The 25,000-nt window shown below is 43.1% G+C and overlaps 1 protein-coding gene across 1 annotated transcript in view; it reads right to left on the reverse strand.

Annotated features, from left to right (window-relative positions):
* LOC128686430 (ventral anterior homeobox 1b-like) overlaps window positions 1-25,000 on the reverse strand; it is a 37,451-nt gene that overhangs the window by 11,411 nt on the left and 1,040 nt on the right. Inside the window, exon 2 of the mRNA XM_053773351.2 lies at window positions 20,020-20,187. Within this exon, the coding sequence (XP_053629326.1) occupies window positions 20,020-20,185 (166 nt within the window). The 5' untranslated portion in view covers window positions 20,186-20,187. The remainder of the gene's footprint in view (window positions 1-20,019; window positions 20,188-25,000) is intronic.

Raw genomic sequence — 25,000 nt, forward strand, 5'->3', positions numbered from 1 at the left:
ATGAAGATTGGGGAAGGGCAAAGAAGACTGCAGACGGAGTACAGTCTAGGAGGCCAGAGACTACAAACCTCACTCAAGGAAAAAGATCTTGGGGTGAGTATAACACCAGGCACATCTCCTGAAGCGCACATCAACCAAATAACTGCTGCAGCATATGGGCGCCTAGCAAACCTCAGAACAGTATTCCGACATCTTAATAAGGAATCGTTCAGGACCCTGTACACCGTGTACGTTAGGCCCATATTGGAGTATGCGGCATCAATTTGGAACCCACACCTAGCCAAGCATGTAAAGAAACTAGAGAAAGTGCAAAGGTTTGCAACAAGACTAGTCCCAGAGCTAAGAAGTATGTCCTACGAGGAGAGGTTAAGGGAAATCAACCTGACGACACTGGAGGAAAGGGGAGATAGAGGGGACATGATAACGACTTACAAAATACTGAAAGGAATTGACAAGGTGGACAAAGACAGGATGTTCCAGAGATTGGACACAGCAACAAGGGGACATAGTTGGAAGTTGATGACACAGATGAATCACAGGGATGTTAGGAAGTATTTCTTCAGCCACAGAGTAGTCAGTAAGTGGAATAGTTTGGGAAGCGATGTAGTGGAGGCAGGATCCATACACAGCTTTAAGCAGAGGTATGATAAAGCTCATGGTTCAGGGAGAGTGACCTAGTAGCGACCAGTGAAGAGGCGGGACCAGGAGCTTGGACTCGACCCCTGCAACCTCAACTAGGTGAGTACAACTAGGTGAGTACAACTAGGTGAGTACAACTAGGTGAGTACACACACACACACACACAGTGACAGCTGTGAAGGTAAATTAGTAAAACATCTGTAAAACGAGCAGAGAGGGAAAAATTAATCCCTCTTCCTTTTCCTCGTCCCTTCCTCCCTCCCTTCCTACCTCCCTTCCTCCGTCCTACCAAACCCTCCCCATCCCCCCATTCCTCTCTCCCTCACGTTCAGTGGATCAACACACCAGGAGCTGCATTAATGTCTTGGTGAGAGGTTGCTACAAGGTGATACCATCAACTGAGTTACATTCAAGAGGACACCAGCAGCAAAAGATTGTATCAGCAGTAACACGCTGTAGTGTGCGATCACACAAGCTCAGGCTGACAAGTGGTCCTCACAGTAGTGGTGATAGGAAGGGAAGGAGCTAGTGGTTTTCACAGTAGTAGTGCTGGGAAGGGAAGGAGATATTGGTTTTCACAGTAGTGGTGCTGGGAAGGGAAGGGGCTAGTGGTTTTCACAGCAGTGGTGCTGGGAAGGGAAGGATCTAGTGGTCTTCACAGCAGTGGTGATGGGAAGGGAAGAAGATATCGGTTTTCACAGTAGTGGTGCTGGGAAGGGAAGGGGCTAGTGGTCTTCACAGTAGTGGTGATGGGAAGGGAAGGAGCTAGTGGTCTTCACAGCAGTGGTGATGGGAAGGGAAGGAGCTAGTGGTTTTCACAGTAGTGGAGCGGGGAAGGGAAGGGGCTAGTGGTGTTCACAGTAGTGGTGCTGGGAAAGGAAGGGGCTAGTGTTCACAGTAGTGGTGCGGGGAAGGGAAGGGGCTAGTGGTGTTCACAGTAGTGGTGCTGGGAAGGGAAGGGGCTAGTGGTCTTCACAGTAGTGGTGCTGGTAAGGGAAGGAGCTAGTGGTCTTCACAGTAGAGGTGCTGGGAAGGGAAGGGACTAGTGTTCACAGTAGTGGTGCTGGGAAAGGAAGAATCTAGTGGTCTTCACAGTAGTGGTGCCGGGATGGGAAGGGGCTAGTGGTCTTCACAGTAGTGCTGTTGGGAAGGGAAGGAGCTAGGGGTCTTCACAGTAGTGCTGTTGGGAAGGGAAGGAACTAGGGGTCTTCACAGTAGTGGTGCTGGGAAGGGAAGGAGCTAGTGGTCTTCACAGTAGTGGTGCTGGGAAGGGAAGGAGCTAGTGGTCTTCACAGTAGCGGTGTTGGGAAGGGAAGGAGCTAGTGATCTTCACAGTAGTGGTGGTGGGAAGGGAAGGAACTAGTGGTGTTCACAGTAGTGGTGATGAGAAGGGAAGGAGCTAGTGGTTTTCACAGTAGTGGTGCTGGGAAGGGATGGGGCTAGTGGTCTTCACAGTAGTGGTGTTGGGAAGGGAAGGAGCTAGTGGTTTTCACAGTAGTGGTGATGGGAAGGGAAGGAGTTAGTGGCCTTCACAGTACTGGTGATGGGAAGGGAAGGTGCTAGTGGTTTTCACAGTAGTGGTGCTGAGAAGGGAAGAAGCTAGTGGTCTTCACAGTAGTGGTGATGGGAAGGGAAGGGGTAAATGGTCTTCTCAGTAGTGGTGATGAGAAGGGAAGGTGGTAGTGGTGTTGGGAAGGGAAGGAGCTAGTGGTCTTCACAGTAGTGGTGTTGGGAAGGGAAGGAGCTAGTCGTCTTCACATTAGTGGTACTGGGAAGGGAAAGAGCTAGTGATCTTCACAGTAGTGGTGGTGGGAAGGGATGGAGCTAGTGGTCTTCACAGTATTGGTGCTGGGAAGGGAAGGGGCAAGTGGTGTTCACAGTAGTGGTGCTGAGAAGGGAAGGAGCTAGTGGTTTTCACAGTAGTGGTGCTCGGAAGGGATGGGGCTAGTGGTCTTCACAGTAGTGGTGTTGGGAAGGGAAGGAGCTAGTGGCCTTCACAGTACTGGTGATGGGAAGGGAAGGTGCTAGTGGTTTTCACAGTAGTGGTGCTGAGAAGGGAAGAAGCTAGTGGTCTTCACAGTAGTGGTGATGGGAAGGGAAGGGGCAAATGGTCTTCTCAGTAGTGGTGATGAGAAAGGAAGGTGGTAGTGGTGTTGTGAAGGGAAGGAGCTAGTGGTTTTCACAATAGTGGTGATGAGAAGGGAAGGGGCTAGTGGTCTTCACAGTAGTGGTGTTGGGAAGGGAAGGAGCTAGTGGCCTTCACAGTAGTGGTGATGGGAAACGAAGGGGATAGTGGTCTTCACAGTAGTGGTGATGGGAAGGGAAGGAGCTAGTGGTCTTCACAGTAGTGGTGCTGGGAAGGGAAGGAGCTAGTGGTCTTCACAGTAGTGGTGATGGGAAACGAAGGGGATAGTGGTCTTCACAGTAGTGGTGATGGGAAGGGAAGGAGCTAGTGGTCTTCACAGCAGTGGTGATGGGAAACGAAGGGGATAGTGGTCTTCACAGTAGTGGTGATGGGAAGGGAAGGAGCTAGTGGTCTTCACAGCAGTGGTGCTGGGAAGGGAAGGAGCTAGTGGCCTTCACAGTAGTGGTGATGGGAAACGAAGGGGATAGTGGTCTTCACAGTAGTGGTGATGGGAAGGGAAGGAGCTAGTGGTCTTCACAGCAGTGGTGCTGGGAAAGGAAGGAGCTAGTGACCTTCACAGTAGTGGTGATGGGAAACGAAGGGGATAGTGGTCTTCACAGTAGTGGTGATGGGAAGGGAAGGAGCTAGTGGTCTTCACAGTAGTTGTGATGGGAAGGTAAGGAGCTAGGTGTCTTCACAGTAGTGGTGTTGGGAAGGGAAGGGACTAGTGGTCTTCCTAGTAGGGGTGATGGGAAGGGAAGGGGCTAGTGGTCTTCACAGTAGTGGTGATGGGAAGGTAAGGAGCTAGGTGTCTTCACAGTAGTGGTGTTGGGAAGGGAAGGGACTAGTGGTCTTCCCAGTAGGGGTGATGGGAAGGGAAGGGGCTAGTGGTCTTCACAGTAGTGGTGATGGGAAGGGAAGGAGTTAGTGGTTTTCACAGTAGTGGTGATGGGAATGGAAGGGACTAGAGGTCTTCACAGTAGTGGTGTTGGGAATGGAAGGATCTAGTGGTTTTCACAGTAATAGTGATGGGAATGGAAGGGGCTAGTTGTCTTCACAGTAGTGGTGATGGAAAGGGAAGGAGCTAGTGGTCTTCAAAGTAGTGGTGATGGGAATTTAAGGGGCTAGTTGTCTTCACAGTAGTGGTGATGAGAAGGGAAGGAGGTAGTGGTTTTCACAGTAGTGCTGGGAAGGGAAGGGGCTAGTGGTCTTCACAGTAGTGGTGATGGGAATGGAAGGGGTTACTGGTTTTCACAGTAGTTATGTTGGGAAGGGAAGGAGCTAGTGGTCTTCACAATAGTGGTGTTGGGAAGGGAAGGAGCTAGTGGTCTTCACAGTAGTGGTGTTGGGAAGGGAAGGAGCTAGTGGTCTTCACAGTAGTGGTGATGGGAAGGGAAGGAGCTAGTGGTCTTCACAGTAGTGGTGATGGGAAGGGAAGGAGTTAGTGGTTTTCACAGTAGTTATGTTGGGAAGGGAAGGAGCTAGTGGTCTTCACAATAGTGGTGTTGGGAAGGGAAGGAGCTAATGGTCTTCACAGTATTGGTGTTGGGAAGGGAAGGAGCTAGTGGTCTTCACAGTAGTGGTGTTGAGAAGGGAAGGAGCTAGTGGTCTTCACAGTAGTGATGTTGGGAAGGGAAGGGAAGGGGCTAGTGGTCTTCACAGTAGTGGTGCTAAGAAGGGAAGGAGCTAATGGTTTTCACAGTAGTTTTGCTGAGAAGGGACGGGGCTAGTGGTCTTAGCTAAGGGGGATATATCACATATTATCTGCAACTTCATCTAGCATATACAGTATCACATGCTCTAACAAATACAGCATCACATAGCACATGGAACATCACATAGACGTGAATGAAGTGTCGTAGCCTGGCACATTAAACTTCATTGTTGCTTGAATGTTGCAGCCTGGGCCAGAGTCTGGCCTCAACAGTGTAAGTTCCATTAAGTAGGGTGGGCTACTTGATGCTAGCGAAGGGTTCTTGATCCGGAGAGTCGGAGCTATTCTCCCCCTTCCCATTTCCTGCATGACCCCTGTGGGTTTAGCATTCTCCCATGAATGAAAGGAGCAAGAATGTAAGTAATGTTACTGAGTGTGGCGAGCGGGTGACAGGCAGACACTGGGCTAACTGTCTTGTCTAAACTTGCTCTCCTGTTTCACATTTACCATCCAATACCGCGTCACACCACCCCACTAACCTTCACCCCAGAAATTAGGGAGTAAAATTGGCCTCAGTATTTGTCAAATTGGTCTCTAATGGACCTTCAGAACCCTCCTACAACTGTCGACCATTGAACAAGACGGATCTACCTCACACACCGCAATACAGACGCTACAAACCACAGACTCAACGGGATTCTCGCCACTACCGCCGCAGGGGGACCAACCAGGAGACTTATCCCATACTTTAAATACCCTTTACACAGTTTGTTGGCGGCCGAGAGGGGATTGTTGGACTGTCAAGCTCTTATATTACAGTGTACTTATCTGTTTGTGCGCCTCTCCTCACTGCCAGGGCCTGGAGACGACGCCCTTGTCCGAACACGGCCATTGTGCCTCCTGCCTCTCGTCTTCCACTGGCATTATCAGTTCATTAAGGTGATAATGTGAGAGAGGGAGTCTTGACACGAGGTTCGAACACTGCACAACAATGCTGGGTGAGCCTTGAGGTCAGCCAGCCAGAGACCTAGCTAGCTAGCCAACCAGCTGGCCAGCCACACAATCGGCCAGCCAGTCAGGCAGTTATACAACCGACCAACGGGGCAAAACTGTTTCTACGGTCTTATATAGGGAACAAACAGCTCAATGAGAGGTTACCCAGCATGCATAATTATTTCAAGGTTAGAAGAGTACTGACAGAGGGAGAGAGAGATAGAGAGAGAGAGACAGACAGACAGACAGACAGACACAGACAGACACAGACAGACACAGACAGACACAGAGACAGAGATAGAGACATAGACAGACACAGAGACACAGAGAGACAGACAGACAGACAGAGGAAGAGTGTATGTGTATGTGTTCATGAGTAATGTCCGGCCCAGAAGCTGAGTCTCGACTACCATTAGCATAAACAATTGCAAATTACACATACAAAAGAGCACACACCATCACACACACACACACACACACACACACACACACACACACACACACACACACACACACACACACACACACACACACACGTCTTCCAGTGTATGGAGCGACAGAGGAACACAACTATCAAAGGCTTCCTCAGACTTTGTCAAGAAGTGTCCCAAAGGTTCAAGACCACGTCGCTCACCCTTGAAAAGACCCTTTGTGTGCACACGCTGATGAACATTATGTATCCAGTCTGAGAAACATTCTGTATCCAGTCTGAGATACATTATGTACACAGTCTGAGAAACACTTGAATAAGGTCTGAGAAACACCTACATATTTTTCTCTTCTCTTAGACTCGTTACACACACATAATTTATTTATCACACTATATACTGTGAAATGTGTTATTCTGCATTAATTAGGTATCCCCGAAATGGGACCTTAGAGACCCTGTCTTTTCTCTTTCTCCAGCTTTATGATATTACTTCGCTCACAACTCGAAAACGCCTCATCGATTCGGCTTCAAATTTTCAGGGCTTGTGTACGATAGCGAGGACCAGATTCTTGGAACAACTGGCTTGTTCACATGCCCCAAGACCAAAGCCGTTGAACTTGTTTCAAGAATCCTTGAATGGCTAAGATAACTTCCAAAACCCTAAGTGGCGAAGCTTCATATACTGAAAAGAGGTGCATTTTAATTCGAAAATGTCAGAAAAGGTGCAGAACTGACCATTTTCTGCCATAGTCTGCCATATTCTGAAATTTTCTGCCATAGTTCTGCCATAGTCTGAAATTTTCATTCCCGTTAAACCAAGTTAAAAATATTTCAGTTTACCTTTTCTGGGCGGCTTCGATATTTACTGGTTTTTGCATCCTAGAGCCAGGATACTACTCCAGTAAGTCTGGCTTTATTTGTGGACAAATTTGTTGATGCAGTGAAATAGTAAAAACAGAAAATGAAATTGTTGGAATCAGATCAGTTACTGGGAAATGCTTCCACTGACCATCTTCATCCATTTCACCACTGGAGAGCTTTATTAAATAAAAAGCTTCTCTCTTATTTTGAGCTCTGTTGGCTTTCTCACAAATGTTCGCTTATTACTCGAGAATGCCTCATCTGATCGGCTTCAAGTTTTCAACGCTGGTGTACTGGTGTAATTCATCTTGGGCAAGATTTGTGGGATCCTTTGCATGCGTGGTGCCCTAAGCACAAACCTACATAGGCCATTCCCAAATTCTGCTTCCATGTGATAGGTGGAGACAGGCTCCTCTGATAGGCTTCCAAATTTCAACAGTGTTGTGTCCTACTTAGTACAAGATTGGTGTATTTAATAGTGTTTAGATGCTATTCTGTCACTATTAATCTCGAAATGGTACAGTGTTATTTTTCCTGTGTTATTTAACATTGATGCTGGCGAGGGGCTCATGATCCAAGGAACTGGACTCATCTTCCCCTTGCTTGGACCGAATTTGAATGCCTTCCATTCCACAGGAGTTATGCGACTCGACGGGTTTAGCGCTTTTCTCTAATAAGGATATAACAACTGTCAACGACATCAACCATCAGTGGTTGATGTATTGTATTAACTGGGCAGAACTTTTCATAGGTTTAGGCTGTATAGGTACCAGTTTTGATGTATTCTGCGCAATAACTGGAAAATGCATCCTCTGGTCGGCTTTAAACTTTTAGTGTTGATGTTTTTTCCTCAAAGGAGACAATCCCTTGATGTTAGGTTGTGTAAGTTATCACCTGTCAGTTTTATTAATCAAAATGGTTTCTGTGAAAAAAAATGGATAATGTCTTTAAAAGTATAAAAGAAAATTTTAGAAAGGACTTAATTTTAAATGAGTTCTTGCTAATTGACCAGTTTTACATATTCGGCACGACATTATATATATATATATATATATAATATATATATATATATATATATATATATATATATATATATATATATATATATATATATATATATATATATATATATATATATATATATATATATAATGACGTGCCGAATAGGCAGAATTTGAGATCTTGGCTTAAATAGCAACGCTCATCTTGCCATATAGGACAAGTGAAAATTTGTGTATGCAATAATTTCGCCAAAATCATTCTGAACCTAACGAAAAAAATATATTTCACTGTGTTTGTTTAGCATTAAATTATTGTAAACAAATCTGAAATATATTTAGTTGGGTTAGGCTAAAATAAATTATTCTTGTTATAATAAGGTTAGGTAAGTTTTCTAAGATTCTTTTGGAGCAAAATTAAATTTTTTTACATTAACATTAATGAAAAAAATATATCTTTAAACGTATAAGAGAAAATTTTAGAAAGGATTTAATTTTAAACGAGTTCTTGCTAATTGACCAGTTATATATATTCGGCACGACATATATATATATATATATATATATATATATATATATATATATATATATATATATATATATATATATATATGTGTGTGTGTGTGTGTGTCTGTGTATGTGTGTGTGCGTGTGTGTGTGGATATATACATACATTCCATATTCCAGGACGCTTCATATTAATAAAACTCTCGGAAACGTAATAATATTCAATAATGCATATATCCTGCATATCTAGATATGCCCAACATACACTCTTGACTGCATTAGCACTCCCAGATGAGTTCTATGTTTTATTATCACTATTATTATTATTATTATTATTATTATTATTATTATTATTATTATTATCATTATAAATAAGCAGTAGGGGTATGTGAGATCGTAAAGTAGTCATAGGACAGCTCCAATTTCTTTGATTAAGAATCCTTCAACATCAAGGCACTCCAGCCCATGTTAGGCCATATTCACTGTGGCTGTTGCAATCCCCTTCTGCATTATTTCCTCTGCTATTCCACCCTCAACGATGGTATTCAGCTTCATTTTGTATTATACATCACTTTCTAATAGACCATTTTGGCCGTGGGTTTGTTGCCAAAGGAATATTATTTCTCCTTCATTGTAGAAGCAGTAAAGTCTGCAGCAGTGAATGTATGAGAGAAGGAAGCAAGCTTCCTGCTCCCAGACAAGCGGTTCAAAGAGCATATACAAACGTTCAGGTCGTATTCCGTGGCAATAATTAAACATTTTCAATGATGCTCACGTGGGGGGCCGCCGGGTTAGAGATGATTCAATGCCACATCATCGATTTTTTTCGATTGTTTGACAAGCAGAGGATCAGAGCCTTTGATAGCTGGCGACGTGGGTGTTATTGGCCCAGATTCTCTTTGTGCAATTCTTTGAGATGGCCACCTCTCTTCCTCTCTCACTCCCTCCCTCCCTACATCCCTACCCCCTTCCATCCCTTCCCCTCCCTTCCTCCCTCGTCACACGGTGTTGGGAGTGGTGAGCTTCTCCCTCAAACGATGGTGGTGGGGAGAAAGAGCAACACAATTGGTGGTGGACGGTGTTGGTCGTCTCCTTCACAGGGTGGTGGTGGTGGTGGTGTTCTCCCTCTCATAGTGGTAGTGGAGGTGGTGATGGTTATGGCGGTGTTAATCTCCCCCTCAAACAGTAGCGGTGATTGTGTAGTAATCTTCCTTAAACGGTAGTGGTGATGGTGATGGTGGTGGTGATGATGGTAGTGGTGGTGATGGAAATGATGATGGTGGTGGTGGTGGAGATGATGGTGGTGGTGGTGGTGGTGGTGGTGGAGATGATGGTGGTGGTGATGATGGTAGTGGTGGTGGTGGAGATGATGATGGTGGTGGTGGTGATGATGGTGGTGGTGGTGATGCTGGTGATGGTGGTGGTGGTGTTGGTGGTGGTGGTGGTGATGATGGTGGTGATGGTGGTGGTGGAGATGATGGTGATGGTGGTGATGGTGGTAGTGGTGGTCGTGGAGATGATGGTGGTGGTGGTGGTGATGGTGGTGGTGGAGATGATGGTGGTGGTGGAGATGATGGTGGTGGTGGTGGTGGTGATGATGGTGATGGTGATGGTGGTGGTGATGGTGGTGGTGGTGGTGGAGATGATGGTGGTGGTGGTGGTGGTGGTGATGGTGATGGTGATGGTGGTGGTGGAGATGATGGTGGTGGTGGTGGTGGTGGTGGTGATGGTGGTGCTGAGAGTTACACAGTTAGTGAAGTTAGTCACATAAATATATCAACGAATCATATTTAGTCTGCTACAGACAGACACTGATCCAAAGCCCCGGACAAAGGTACTCTGTTGCATAGGTAAGATACACAGAAGAATAAAAAAAGGCACAATGCCGTGACTGGAACATTAAGCAAACAACCCTCACAAAGGTGACAGAAACTTATAACGACGTTTCGAACCAGCTTGGAACATTGACTAGTCACACATCTGTGTGTCCAAGTTAGACCGAAACGTCGCCATCCGTTTCTGTGTCCTGTGTGCAGGTTATTTGTATCACGTTACGGTGGTTATTAATTATTTACAATTAGCGAAGCTATGATATGGCTATCATTATTGGTGAATGTCCTCTAGAATGAAGTATTCAGACATTTTTTCAACATTTATGACGATGCCATTACATTCTTGGACTTTTTTCTCGTAGTGAGGCTCATAATGACAGAGGTGTGAGTACAGTTCTGCTGGCAATGTTTACGCCTGGTCACCTCTACATCAGCAGGTGATACAAACTCCCAGACGTACCTGTAGTCCAGCAGAAGGATGGACGGTAGTGATTGCCAAGAGTCTGTTGAGTCTGTTGGATGATTCTCAGACATGTGTGATGGACTGCTGTATTCATGATAAAAATAAACACATGTGCAACTCCTGGGTATCTTTATTCAGTGGCTCCATCAATTCAATATAGAGATTATCGTCACCTTGTCGATCTTCTGCTCCTTAATTTTGTGATGCTATACGCATGATCAACAAGGATCTTTCCTAACCATTCAGCAAACTTTGTAACGATGTCTCAGGTCAGTGTTGCATTCAGCAACATTCCTTCATTACTGAATGAACAACTTCACTAGTTCTCACATATAGCAAGTGTTTAGGTCATTTTGAGGTAGTATAAGTTTTTCAGATGTCTGATGTAGCACCTCAAGATGAGACCCAAAACAGTCAGAAAACAGCTAGGAACCTACTTACTGCTAGATGAACAGAAGTAACGAATACAATGAGTGCCTGACTCTTTCTTCCCTCTGATTCCCTCACAATACTACTCCTCACTATATTTTCTTTAGAAAAATGCCAAGCCATAGGCCAGGCTATAAGCCAAGTTTCTCGCTCAGTAGGGATGAAAACATTCAATATGAGAATGATAATGTCGAGGAAAACACTGTGGCTAGTGTGTTAGTTACATCATGCAGGGAGAAGACACTGTGGCTAGTGTGTTAGTTACATCATGCAGGGAGAAAACACTGTGGCTAGTGTGTTAGTTACATCATGCAGGGAGAAAACACTGTGGCTAGTGTGTTAGTTACATCATGCAGGGAGAAGACACTGTGGCTAGTGTGTTAGTTACATCATGCAGGGAGAAAACACTGTGGCTAGTGTGTTAGTTACATCATGCAGGGAGAAGACACTGTGGCTAGTGTGTTAGTTACATCATGCAGGGAGAAAACACTGTGGCTAGTGTGTTAGTTACATCATGCAGGGAGAAGACACTGTGGCTAGTGTGTTAGTTACTTCATGCAGGGAGAAAACACTGTGGCTAGTGTGTTAGTTACATCATGCAGGGAGAAGACACTGTGGCTAGTGTGTTAGTTACATCATGCAGGGAGAAGACACTGTGGCTAGTGTGTTAGTTACATCATGCAGGGAGAAGACACTGTGGCTAGTGTGTTAGTTACTTCATGCAGGGAGAAAACACTGTGGCTAGTGTGTTAGTTACATCATGCAGGGAGAAGACACTGTGGCTAGTGTGTTAGTTACATCATGCAGGGAGAAAACACTGTGGCTAGTGTGTTAGTTACATCATGCAGGGAGAAGACACTGTGGCTAGTGTGTTAGTTACATCATGCAGGGAGAAGACACTGTGGCTAGTGTGTTAGTTACATCATGCAGGGAGAAGACACTGTGGCTAGTGTGTTAGTTACATCATGCAGGGAGAAGACACTGTGGCTAGTGTGTTAGTTACATCATGCAGGGAGAAGACACTGTGGCTAGTGTGTTAGTTACTTCATGCAGGGAGAAAACACTGTGGCTAGTGTGTTAGTTACATCATGCAGGGAGAAGACACTGTGGCTAGTGTGTTAGTTACATCATGCAGGGAGAAGACACTGTGGCTAGTGTGTTAGTTACTTCATGCAGGGAGAAGACACTGTGGCTAGTGTGTTAGTTACTTCATGCAGGGAGAAGACACTGTGGCTAGTGTGTTAGTTACTTCATGCAGGGAGAAGACACTGTGGCTAGTGTGTTAGTTACTTCATGCAGGGAGAAAACACTGTGGCTAGTGTGTTAGTTACTTCATGCAGGGAGAAAACACTGTGGCTAGTGTGTTAGTTACTTCATGCAGGGAGAAGACACTGTGGCTAGTGTGTTAGTTACATCAAGCAGATATATTATAATCTACACTTGGAAAATCCTGGAAGGAATGGTCCCAAATCTGCACACAGAAAGTAAAAGACTGGGCAGGCGATGCAAAATGCCCCCAATTAAAAGTAGGGGCGCCATTGGTACACTAAGAGAAAACACCATAAGTGTCCGGGGCCCAAGACTGTTCAACAGCCTCCCATCAAGCATTAGGGGAATTACCAATAAACCCCTGGCTGCCTTCAAGAGAGCTGGACAGATACCTAACGTCAGTGCCGGATCAGCCGGGCTGTGGCTCGTACGTTGGACTGCGTGCGGCCAGCAGTAACAGCCTGGTTGATCAGGCCTTGATCCACCGGGAGGCCTGGTCATGGACCGGGCCGCGGGGGCGCTGATCCCCGGAATAACCTCCAGGTAACCTCCAGGGAGAAGACACTGTGGCTAGTGTGTTAGTTTCTTCTGTATATTGCATATGGAAACAAGAGAGTAAACAGCGTGAAAGCTTTCTAAGATACCCCTCATCCGATCGGCTTCAAACGTGTAATCGATGGAATCCGCGCGATAACTGAAGATTGAATCTTCTAAGTGGCTTCAATTTTATCAAATAAATAATGATATTGATTTCCATGTAATACCTAAAGAATGCCTCGTCTTATAGGCTTCAAAATTTTAACGGTGATGCATTCCTGAAAAAGTATATCACTTTTTAATCTCAGGCTGTTAGGAGAAAAATTTATTTTTTTTATATATAAATTGTTACAACTTGGTATCTTAGGTCTCAGAACAATTACTGGAGAATGATTTTTCTGACAGGCTTCAGACTTTCAGAGAAAGCTTCAGAGAAAGCTTCAGAGAAAGCTTCAGAGAAAGCTTCAACCAATCATCGATGCATCTTAATTGGAAGTATTTTTGTACTGAATTTGGGCTTCATACATATGACAGCCAGTTTTTTCAGATTATTTTTTTTTTATCAAACTGGAATTTCCTTAGTGAAATATTTTTTCCTTTAAGGATTGTAAATCATTTTAAATAGAATATAACTGAAAAAAATAGAGAAATAATGAAAATTCGTATTTTGATACGGCTTTTAATTTTCACGAGATTATCGAGCCCTTAAATACTATCAGACTTAATGCCTTAACTGTCACGTTGTTAGACACAGTGTTGTTATTGTCTAACTTCCTGCAAGGTTTCTATATATACTCTTCATACGTTCAGCTGCTCTCTCTTCAGTTTCATATCGACCATTCCTGAAACTGACTTCCATGGGATAATTTCAGAAAACCTATTTAGCTCGTCTTCAAAATGTCCACACTGGTGTATGTTACCTGGAAGAAGGTTGGTATTGTTAATGGAGTGTGTTGGTACCATTTCCTCATTTTTAATCTCGGCATGGTGTAACATTTTGTATTTTTGCATTATTTAGCTTTGATGCTGGTGATGGACTCTTGATTCTCCACTTCCTTCGATCGAATCTAAACACCTCCCATTCCATAGACGCTATATAACTCGCACCGGTTTATTTCTTTAATCCTGATTAAAAAAAAATAATTCTGAGGGACCTCGGTCTGCAATGGTTGATTCATTTTGATAAAACTGCTGGAATTTTGGGGATAGTTATGGTGTGTAGTGTAAATTTTGTTAGGTTCTTTGCAGTAACCGGAGTACACATCTTTTGGTCAGTTTTAAACCTCTAGTGTTGATGTGTTTACCTCAGACGAAGCTTCGATTTCGTTTTAGGTTGCTTAGTTTTAATGTGATAGTTTTATTAATAAAATTGGTTTCTGTGAAGTGAGTGGAGAATGTTTCTTCTGACCAAAAAAAATGTCACTGTGTTTGACTTATCCCAGGTAAAGTTTACATGATGTAATTTTGTGTGTCCTTGCATCAGTGTGTCCTCAACACCACTGTGGATAAATTGTATATTATATACCCAACGTTTAAATAAAACGTAATTATTTATGTATACGCATACTTGTTTTATGGAAAAAACTGAAATACTAGTTTCTGTTCTTGAGTGCCTCGTTTAATTTTCTACACCCTTCAACACTCATGAAAATTCTGAGCTGATTCCAACTTAATGCGTTGGAATGTTTTAGGGTATTGGTCTTCCTGAGATAACAGGAACACGCCTCTTCATCCTGCATTCAAAGCTGGTGTTTCTTAGTGATAGGTCTGACTTAGTTTTGGCCTCTGTATGTCCGAATTTGCCTTTTTTGTTGAAGTAATTGGGATATTAGTGTCCTTGTGATAACTTGTGAATACCAAACATGATTCATTCCCGATCTTCAAAGCTAATATTTAATTTAATAAAAACTGCGCTCTGCGCTACTTCTTTTTAATTCACTGAGGTAAAGGGAGCTGCGGTAATGCAATATCTTTCTCGGATCGCACAGCGACCGAAATGGATGTAGTTATTCTTAATACATTCACTGGGGAAGTGCTAAACCCGCTGGGGTCACATCAACAGAGGAGTGAGAGGCTAATAGAATCATTCCAGGGAAAGGGAGGGTACCTCTAATTTTATGACTCAAAAACCCTTCAGCTACATGCAGGGACCTTGAAGAGACTGGCTGCAGAGACCTCAAAGAACGTTGGTCCAGTGAGGATATTTTGGGTGGGTCTCGTTGCAGAGACCACAAAGATGGCGGCAACGTTGATGACATTCTGGGTGGGTCTGGTTGCAGAAACCACAAAGATGGCGGCAACGTTGATGATATTCTGGGTGGGTCTGGTTGCACAGACCACAAAGGGTCCCAAAGAGAGGTGTTCCGGTGACATTCTTGGTGGGTCTGGCTGTGCAGACCACAAAGAGAGTGCCCAGACCCACACACTACCACCCAGACACAATAGCGGCGCATCTCCCTCAAGAAGTCACACGGGCAGCGCCATTGTTGTGCCAATATTTCCTCCTCTCAGATTCCCCAGCTACCCCGGGATAGATCCCAGGCATCTCAAAGCACATCCTGGGTATATTATGACTATTATACGATTTGTGGGCATCGTATCAATGGCTGTTTTATGAGGAATGTTTGTCGGATGCCTGAAGGATTCTTTTCTCTCTTCTATGGGAAATTGCCTTACTTTACCCCATGAGGTAACAGCGGCAGTTTTTTCTCACAAAGATCCGACGAACCAGTTGTTACCGTTATATTAAAATATCACTATAACGCGTGCCTTCCTGAAAGCCGATTTATATACCTTGATTTACCTGCATAACTTTAATAATAATAATAATAATAATAATAATAATAATAATAAGAAGAAGAAGAAGAAGAAGAAGAAGAAGAAGAGTAAAAATTATAATAACAATAATAATGATAATAATAATAATAATAACTTGAAATTTAATAATTCTTAATTGTCTGTTTTATCAAACAATTCACAAGTTCTCTCACACTAAACCATAAATAAAACAATGATTAAAAAATGAACAGTGTTGTCAGAGGAAGCTAGAGCTCGGCCTCTTGAAACACCTAGATGGTCGAGTAGCGAGTGTGGGAGTTAAAACACCATCTAATACTCGTAGGTTCATAAGAAGCGGGGCTAGGAGCTGGAGCTGAACTCCCTCAAGAGGTAAGAGACAGGTTTCTAAAACACCTAGGAAGATGATGAGCAGGAGAAAGAAAACAGTTCTTCAACATAGCTAGGATTAAGGAAGTAGACAGTCCTAAGACACAGCTGGGAAGATGAGGAGAGGGAGTAACAGGCCCAGGAACTGGATCTCAAATCTATCAAAGAACGACACTGATCCAGTTGCTGGACCAACATCAACAACTAAAGTAATGGAATGCTCGAAAGTTATTGTGAGTTTCAGGCTTAAGGGGTGTGTAACGTTGATACTGAAGTGTCACATCACCTGTGTCACACCACCTGTGTTACACCACTTGTGTCACACCACCTGTGTCACACCACCTGTGTCACATCACCTGTCACACCACCTGTGTCACAACCCCTTTGTCACACCACCTGTGTCACACCACCTGTGTCACACCACCTGTCACACCACCTATGTCACAACCCCTTTGTCACACCACCTGTGTCACACCACCTGTCACACCACCTGTGTCAAAACCCCTGTGTCACACCACCACCTGTGTTACACTACCTGTGTCACACCACCTGTGTCACACCACCTGTGTCTGAAGGCAATTAATTCTGAGATTTGCTGTCCTCGCATATGCTAAAGATGCAATTTGATTTTTGTGTTCATCTGGTGATGTTCACTCCAAGAGCTTTATCCTTAAGAGATAGTATATATAATTTCTCGCCTCTTAAGTTGTATTCCGTTTCTAGTTGCCTCTCTCTCTATCCTTTAATTTCATGACCTTATACTTGCTAGGGTTAAACAGTAGCCTCTCGCTCTCTTTATCAGTTAATATTCTTTTCATCGGTTTTATTTCATCAGCAAATGATGAGACATACGACTCAATCCCTTCTGGCAGGTCATTTACGTTTATTAAGAATAATGAAGGTCATATAACTTACCTGTTTGGAAACCACCATTGTTACTCTTTCCCATCCTGAAATATCTGTCCTTACCATCCCCCTCTCTGTCTTCTGTTGACTAGGTATTCCTTGATCCACTGTAGTATTTACCCTTAACCTTATATACCTGTGTGCTCTAATTTGTGGATCAATCTCTGGTGGGGTATAGTATCAAATGTTTTCTTACAGTCCAAGAATAAGCAGTCAACCCAACCTTGTCTTTCTTGCTTAATTTTTATTATTCTGTCATAGAACTCCAACAGGTTAGTGAGCTAAGACTTACCTTCCTTAAATCCGAGTTGGCTTTCAGTAAGAAAAAAGTCCCAACTCATTAGATTTCCTACCACACTTTTTCTAATTGCATTTCCCAATACCTTGGACAGTATACATGTCAATGATACTAGGCAATAATTCAGTGCTTCTTGTGTGTTCCACTGCATGTTTACTTGGATCAGGTTTACAGTTTTCCAGCTGTCTGGTACATTTCCCATCTCCAGGGACATGTTGTAGATCGTTACTATAAGTTCACACAGTTCCTCTGCTCCTTCTTTCAGTATCCATGGTGATATGCCGTCAAGCCCCACGGCTTTTGATGTGTCTAATTCTTTTAGTAGATTTATTACTTCCTCCTTTGATACACGACTTCTGTCCAATGTTTGTTGAATAGCTTTTTCAACCCAGCATTCTAGCACCATCACAGAAGGCAACTTCTCTGTTGCCTTCTGTGAGTTTCCTTCACTCCCTCTTCAGCCTTATTTCTTGGAATTTTAGTCATCTTCCTTCTTAGGTAACTATGTAGCAGCTTCGGCTTTGATTTGGTATTTGCTTTTATGTCATTCTCAGACTGACATTCAGCTTTTCTTATCCTTGCAAATGCATTCCTCGTTATTTTGAGTACCTTCCTGTTTTGTCGCTCTCTTTGTTCTACACTTTATCGATACTCTTATGCAACTTCCTTTGGCTTCTCTGCAACCCAGATTAAACCAAGGGCTATATCTCTCTCTCTCTCTCTCTGTCTTGACTTCATACACTTTCTGTTAGGTACTAACCTTGCTGCTGCGTCCAGGTATTTTTAGCGAGGCCCTCCATCGTCTCATGGGTTGACTGTCCAGTCAGTTCCCTGTGCAAATGGATTCCATTTAGAAAATTTCTCATCCCTGCATAGTCCCCTCGTATATAATCTGGTTTACTATTTGTACCTCCTTCTCTTCTCACCACTCCTACCTCTACCTTGTATTGAAAGCTGAGCGCCATATGGTCACTAGTTTCTGGTGGCAGCCCATATTCAATTTCATCTGTGTAAGTCTAGTTAAACTGGTTCCTCCAGTGCCTTCGCTCTTGTGACTTTTTCCATTACTACCTCCATTAATTTTGTTCTCCATGTTTCTAGTCCTCCATATGGATAACAGTTCTCAAGTCTGTTTAATTGTGATTTATATCACCTACAATCAGTAGCTTAGCTTTTGCCTTGATCTCTGTGTCACGTTCTCTAGAATCTGCGTTGTGGCTTTGTTGTTCTCTGGTGGCCTGGTGGTTAACGCTCTCGCTTCACACGGCGAGGGCCTGGGTTCGATTCCCAGCCAGAGTAGAAACATTGGACGTGTTTCTTTCCACCTGTTGTCTATGTTCCCCATCAGTAAAATGGGTACCTGGGTGTTAGTCGACTGGTGTGGGTCGCATCCTGGGACACTGACCTAAGGAGGCCTGGTCACAGACCGGGCCGCGGGGGCGATGACCCCCGGAACTCTCTCCAGGTAAACTCCAGGTACATACTTCTGTTGTTCGGTGGGGTTTATTAACCACTGCTACTATTATCTTGGGTTTTTCAGTTATTATTTCCCCTACTATATAGTTTTTGCAATTACCAGTGTCTGTGTTACCCATCTCCACTGATTCTTTACCATTAGTGTAACACCACTTCTTCTTTATCTCTCTCTCTCTCTCTTCTCACTATCAACTACCCCTTTGGGAACAAAACACTGGTTAACATTCAAAAAAGTTTTGTCTCTGTGATAGCTGTAATATCTGGATTTTTTCTTCTGCTCCGTTTTTTAGTTCACCACTCTTGTTTGTGATACCATCTGCGTTTGTAGACCAAACTGGTGTACAAACGCAGATGGTATCACAAACAAGATGGCATCACAGTTTACATTGAGACTTCTGTTATAGAGACTGGGTTCTGGAGAGAGTTCGTCAGTGAAAGAGATGGAAGTAATGAAGGCCCCACGAAAGCCAAAGTGATAGGAAATGTTATGAGAAAGAGAGAGAAAGGGGGGGAAGAGAGAGGAGGAAATGAGGGAATGTAAGTGAGAATGGGAGTAGGCTAAGGAACAGTGGAATGTATGTGTCACACCACCTGTGTCACACCACTTGTGTCATACCACCTGCGTCACACCACCTGAGTCACACTACTTGTGTCACACCACCTGTGTCACACTATCTATGAAATACCACTTGTGAAAACACTTAATGCACACCACTCATACCACACTACCTGCAACAAGTAACGCACTATACCGTGAATGCATCAGTTCACAGCAAACCACAATTCCGTGTATTCCTGGAGTATACCTGGCGAGGGTTTCGGAGATAAACGACCCCGGGGCCCGGTCTGTGACCAGGCCTCCTGGTGGATCAGGGCCTGATTAACTAGGCTATTACTGCTGGCTGCACGCAGACCGAAATACGAACCACAGCCCGGCTGATAAGGAACTGACTTTAGGTGCCTGTCCAGCGCCTTCTTGAAGACAGCCAGGGGTCTATTGGTATTCACCCTTATGTATGCTGGGAGGCAACTGAACAGTCTTGGGCCCCTGACACTTACTGTGTTGTCTCTTAGCGTACTCGTGGCGCCCGTGCTTTTCATTGGGAAGGATGATGCACCGCCTGCCTAGTCTTTTGCTTTCGTAGGGAGTGATTTTCGTGTGCAAATTTGGGACTAGTCCCTCTAGGATTTTCCAAGTGTATATTATCATGTGTCTTTCTCGTCTGCGTTCCAGGGAATACAAATCAAGGGGCTTCAACTGTTACCAGTAGTTTAGGTACTTTATCGCATTTGTGCGTTCCGTGAAGGTTCTCTGTACATTCTCAAGATCTGCAATATCACCTTGTGTACAGCAATATTCCAGCCTATCAAAAATTTCCCACCCATACCTCCACACTAGTACTTCCACGTCAGTGCATCAACACAACAATTACTTACCTGTCACCGTCAGTGTCTGGACGTAGTCTGGAAGACTGGGTTTACCCTCGCTACTGTTGCTGCTGCTTGTTGACGTGGGCGTGCTGACGGGCGTGTGACTGGGCGGGTGAGTGGGCGTGTGGGCAGGGCTGTGTGTGGGCGGCGGTGCTGGGGTCGTCGACGACATTCCTACCAAGAAACATGTGGAACATATATAATAACGAGATAGATTTCGGTCATTGCGCGATCCGAGAGAGGTATCCCAGAAAGGTATCAGAGAGAGGTATCCCAGAGAGGTGTCCCAGAGAGGTATCCCAGAGAGGTGTCCCAGAGAGGTATCCCAGAGAGATATCCCAGAGAGGTGTCCCAGAGAGGTATCCCAAAGAGGTATCCCAGAGAGGTATCCCAGAGAAGTATCACAGAAAGGTATCCCAGAGAGGTATCCCAGAGAGGTATCCCAGAGAAGTATCCCAGAGAAGTATCCCAGAGATGTATCCCAGAGAAGTATCCAAGAGAGGTATCCCAGAGGGGTATCCCAGAGAGGTATCCCTGTATTCTGATAAATAGCCTAGAAAACTGGCAGGTTGAACAATAAAGCACTTGTGCAGCATTTGGGAATATTCATTGTAGAAACGTTTCGCCACACAGTGGCTATATTGAACTAATGAAGCCACTGCGTGGCGAAACGTTGCACAAGAGTGTCATTCTTCTATCCCCGTTTTGCATAACCCGAACCCCATGTACCTCCCTGCCAGCGAAAGGAATAGTACAGTGCGGCATAAATTTCTAACCCAGTTGAATATTAGCGTTGAAGGTCTGAAGTCAGAAGAGGAATTAACAAATCAACACATGGACACTAATATCAAACCATACCACGGGTGGGGATAGAACCCGCGATCAGAGAGTCTCAGTAAATATTTTAAATTAGGGTATATTAGCGAGACCTGGTTACAGACCAGGCCGCGGGGGCGTTTACCTCCGAAATCCTCTCCAGGTATACTCCAGGTATACACAACCCTAAAGCCAAGCCGGAGAGGCATTCTCTTGATATCTCAACACCAGCATATTTAGTCTGAAGTTGTTCAGAATTGTGAAAACAATCAAATGAAGAACTACGGATTATTATTATTATTATAATAAAAAAGAAGCGTTAAGCCACAAGGACTATACAGCTAAGAACTACGGAAAAACCTCATAAAAATCAGTTTGGGATCTACACTACACAGACCAAAACCAGTCCAGAGTTTTCTCTGAGAAAGTTTGACCAGCGTTTTATTAGGCACGTAAGTAATTAAGTTTTACTGACGCTTTAGGTACACAACAAACAGTTTTTTTTTACAGTGGTTTTGAAGGTACATACACATTATGTATCTCTACGTAGGACAACTCTATAAAGTCCAACATTATGACTGACTTTTGACCACAGGAGACATCCTCGAGTTATTGCAGAGAATGCGATAAAATTTGCAACTGCAGATCCTAAACCCGTTTCATAAAATGAATCAATTATTAATGATTTATTTCAATTAAGGGAAAGTGCTAAACCATTAGGGGTCATATAGCACCTGTAGAATGGGAGATTTTCCTATTCGATCCAAGGAATGAGAGGTTAAGTCCGGTTCCTTGGATCAAAAACCAATTCACCAGCGCTAAAGGAAAAATAATTCAACAGTATTGAACAATAATATACCATTTCAAGATTAAAATCAGCAATATGGCGGCTACTCCGTCAACAATAACAGACTTCTGACAGACTTCTGACAGACTTCTGACAGACGATGCAACATCCCCCCAATGAAAAGCAGGGGTGTCACTAGCACGTTAAGAGACCATACAATAAGTGTCAGGGGCCCGAGACTGTTCAACTGCCTCCCAGCACACATAAGGGGGATTACCATCAGACCTCTGGCAGTCTTCAAGCTGGCACTGGACAAGCACCTAAAGTCAGTTCCTGATCAGCCGGGCTGTGGCTCGTACGTTGGTTTGCGTGCAGCCAGCAGCAACAGCCTGGTTGATCAGGCTCTGATCCACCAGGAGGCCTGATCACAGACCGGGCCGCGGGGGCGTTGACCCCCGGAACTCTCTCCAGGTAAACTCCAGGATTCACGAGTGCTGAAATGTTGAAACCGACCGAAGGGGGTTTTCTAGAGCCTAACAGAAACCAGTTTCAGGAATGGCCTCTATAAATTCGAGCAGATGGCACCTGCACTTGTCAATTATTCCCTCAGTTAAGAATATTTGACCAGAGTTGAAAATTTAAAGCTGATCGGATAAAGGAAATTATAAAGACAATGACTGAAGAAAGTTATTGATAAATAAGAACACTGCGTCTAATAGTGTGTCGCTTTAGACATTAACTTGTACAATATTTCAAAGTTTACGAAACTCGTTAAAATTATAAATACTATGGAAACATAAGATTTCAATATTTCTCAGCTTTTTCTTTTTCCCTGTTCCATTGTATTTAAAATTCTCTCCATTACTCTGCGAAAAGTTATTTGATTTTTTGTGTTAAAAAAATTCCAATCAAATGAGTCTACTCGGAGAGTGTTGTGAAAAGTCTTGGTCCCTTCACACTTATTGACTTTTTTTTCATGAAATTGGCAGACTGGTACGTACAAAGCCATAAAAAAAATCAATATATAAATACAATAAATTGTTTCAAACCAACAGGAAGAAGAATTCTCTACCTATTGCAACTTATAATTAACATAAGTCAAAGTGAAAATTTGAATCCTATTAGAAAACACATTCTCCAGTAACTGCTCTGAATCCAACAATTCCAATTTTTGGAACATTTTTTCACGAAAATTTCGTATTTTCACCTAAAGAATCCTTCTTACGAAATATATATACATGTTAATATATATACATGTTAATATATATACATGTTAATATATATACATGTTAATATATATACATGTTAATATATATACATGTTAATATACATACATGTTAATATATATACATGTTAATATATATACATGTTAATATATATACATGTTAATATATATACATGTTAATATATATACATGTTAATATTTTGAAGTCGCTAAAATAAATTCTTCATTTACTGAATGGAAGTCAATATCACCATATGTTTAATAACACTGGAAAATTGGGACTTACACAACCCGACAACAACGTGAAGTTTGCTTTTTGGGGAAACACATCCAGTCTCAACGTTTGAAGCCGATCGGAAGAGGCATTCCCCAGTTATCGTACGGATTCCAACGATTTCAAGTTATATATTCAACAAACAAGCCGTATCCCACCGAGGCAGGGTGGCCTAAAAAGGAAAACAAAAGTTTCTCTTTTTAAATTTAGTAATTTATACAGGAGAAGGGGTTACTAGCCCCTTGCTCCCGGCATTTTAGTCGCCTCTTACAACACGCATGGCTTACGGAGGAAGAATTCTGTTCCACTTCCCCATGGAGATAAGAGGAAATAAACAAGAACAAGAACTAGAAAGAAAATACAAGAAAACTCAGAGGGGTGTGTATATATGTGCTTGTACATGTATGTGTAGTGTGACCTAAGTGTAAGTAGAAGTAGCAAGACGTACCTGAAACCTTGCATGTTTATGAGATAGAAAAGACACCAACAATCCTACCATCATGTAAAACAATTACAGGATTCCGTTTTACACTCACTTGGCAGGACGGTAGTACCTCCCTGGGTGGTTGCTGTCTACCAACCTACTACCTATAATATATATATATATATATATATATATATATATATATATATATATATATATATATATATATACATATATATATATATATACGAGGCTTGTTGAATCTTCAGAGCAGCTCATAGAACTTGTAGCAGCTCTAGAGTATTATATAGACCTTTTAGAGCTCTAGAGTGATTTATAAAGGTTTTAATGGCTCCAGAGTGATCTATAAAGCTGTTTACTATTCTAGAGAGTCTATAAAGCTTATTCCAACTTTACACTGAGCTATAAAGCTTGTTACAGCTCTAGACTGATATATTGAGCTTGTTAAAGCTCTAGTTTAGCTCTAATAGAGTTTGTAACAGTTTTATTACAAAACGTTTCAGCTTTTATCACGATTGTTACAGCATTGCTGAAGGTTGCTCTAATATAGCTCTAATAGAGGTTCCTACAGCTGTAGAGTACTCTGAGCACTAAGAGCTCTGGAGTTCTCATTACAGGTCTTGTAGATTACAAGAGCTTTCTTAGAGTACCGATAGACTGTGTTACAGCTCTAGAGTGCTCTGAGTAACTAGGCACAGCTCTAGGTATAACAGCTTTAGTGAAAGTTGCTCTAAAGAGCCAGTTACAGCTCTAGAGTGCTATAACTGAGTTCATTACATCTCTGGAGTACTCCAAAAAACTAATTATATTGCTAGAGTGCTTACTCAGCTCTAGGGTGCTCTAGTAAGCTAGTTACAGCTTTAGAGTGCTCGTTACGGTCTAGCTGAGTTCATTGCATCTCTAGACAACCAAACTAGACTCAAGTAGACTGTAGTTACAGCTCTAGAGTGCTCTGAGAATCTAGTTACAGCTCTAGAGAGTTCAAGAACCTAGTTACCGCTCTAGCGTGCTCTGAGAACCTAGTTACAGCTCTGAAGTGCTGTAAGAACTTAATTACAGCTCTAGAGTGCTCTAGAACATAGTTACAGCTCTAGAGTGCTCTAAGAACCTAGTTACAGCTTTAAATTGTTCTAAGAATCTAGTTACAGCTCTAGAGTGCTCTAAGAACCTAGTTAAAGCTCTAGAGTGCTGTAGAACATATTTACAGCTCTAGAGTGCTCTAGAACATAGTTACAGCTGCTCTAAGAATCTAGTAACAGCTCTAGAGTGCTCTAAGAGTCTAGTTACAGCTCTAGAGTGCTCTAAGAATCTAGTTACAGCTCTAACGTGCTAGGTACAGCTCCAATTGAGTTCTTCACAGCTCTAGAGTGCTCTAAGGAGCTTTATATCTTCCAGTACTATCTAGAGATGCATATACTTAATCTGAACCGTCCCTTGCAG

The sequence above is a fragment of the Cherax quadricarinatus genome, chromosome 17 (genome assembly GCF_038502225.1).
Source record: "Cherax quadricarinatus isolate ZL_2023a chromosome 17, ASM3850222v1, whole genome shotgun sequence".
NCBI classification, from domain to species: Eukaryota; Metazoa; Arthropoda; class Malacostraca; order Decapoda; family Parastacidae; genus Cherax; species Cherax quadricarinatus.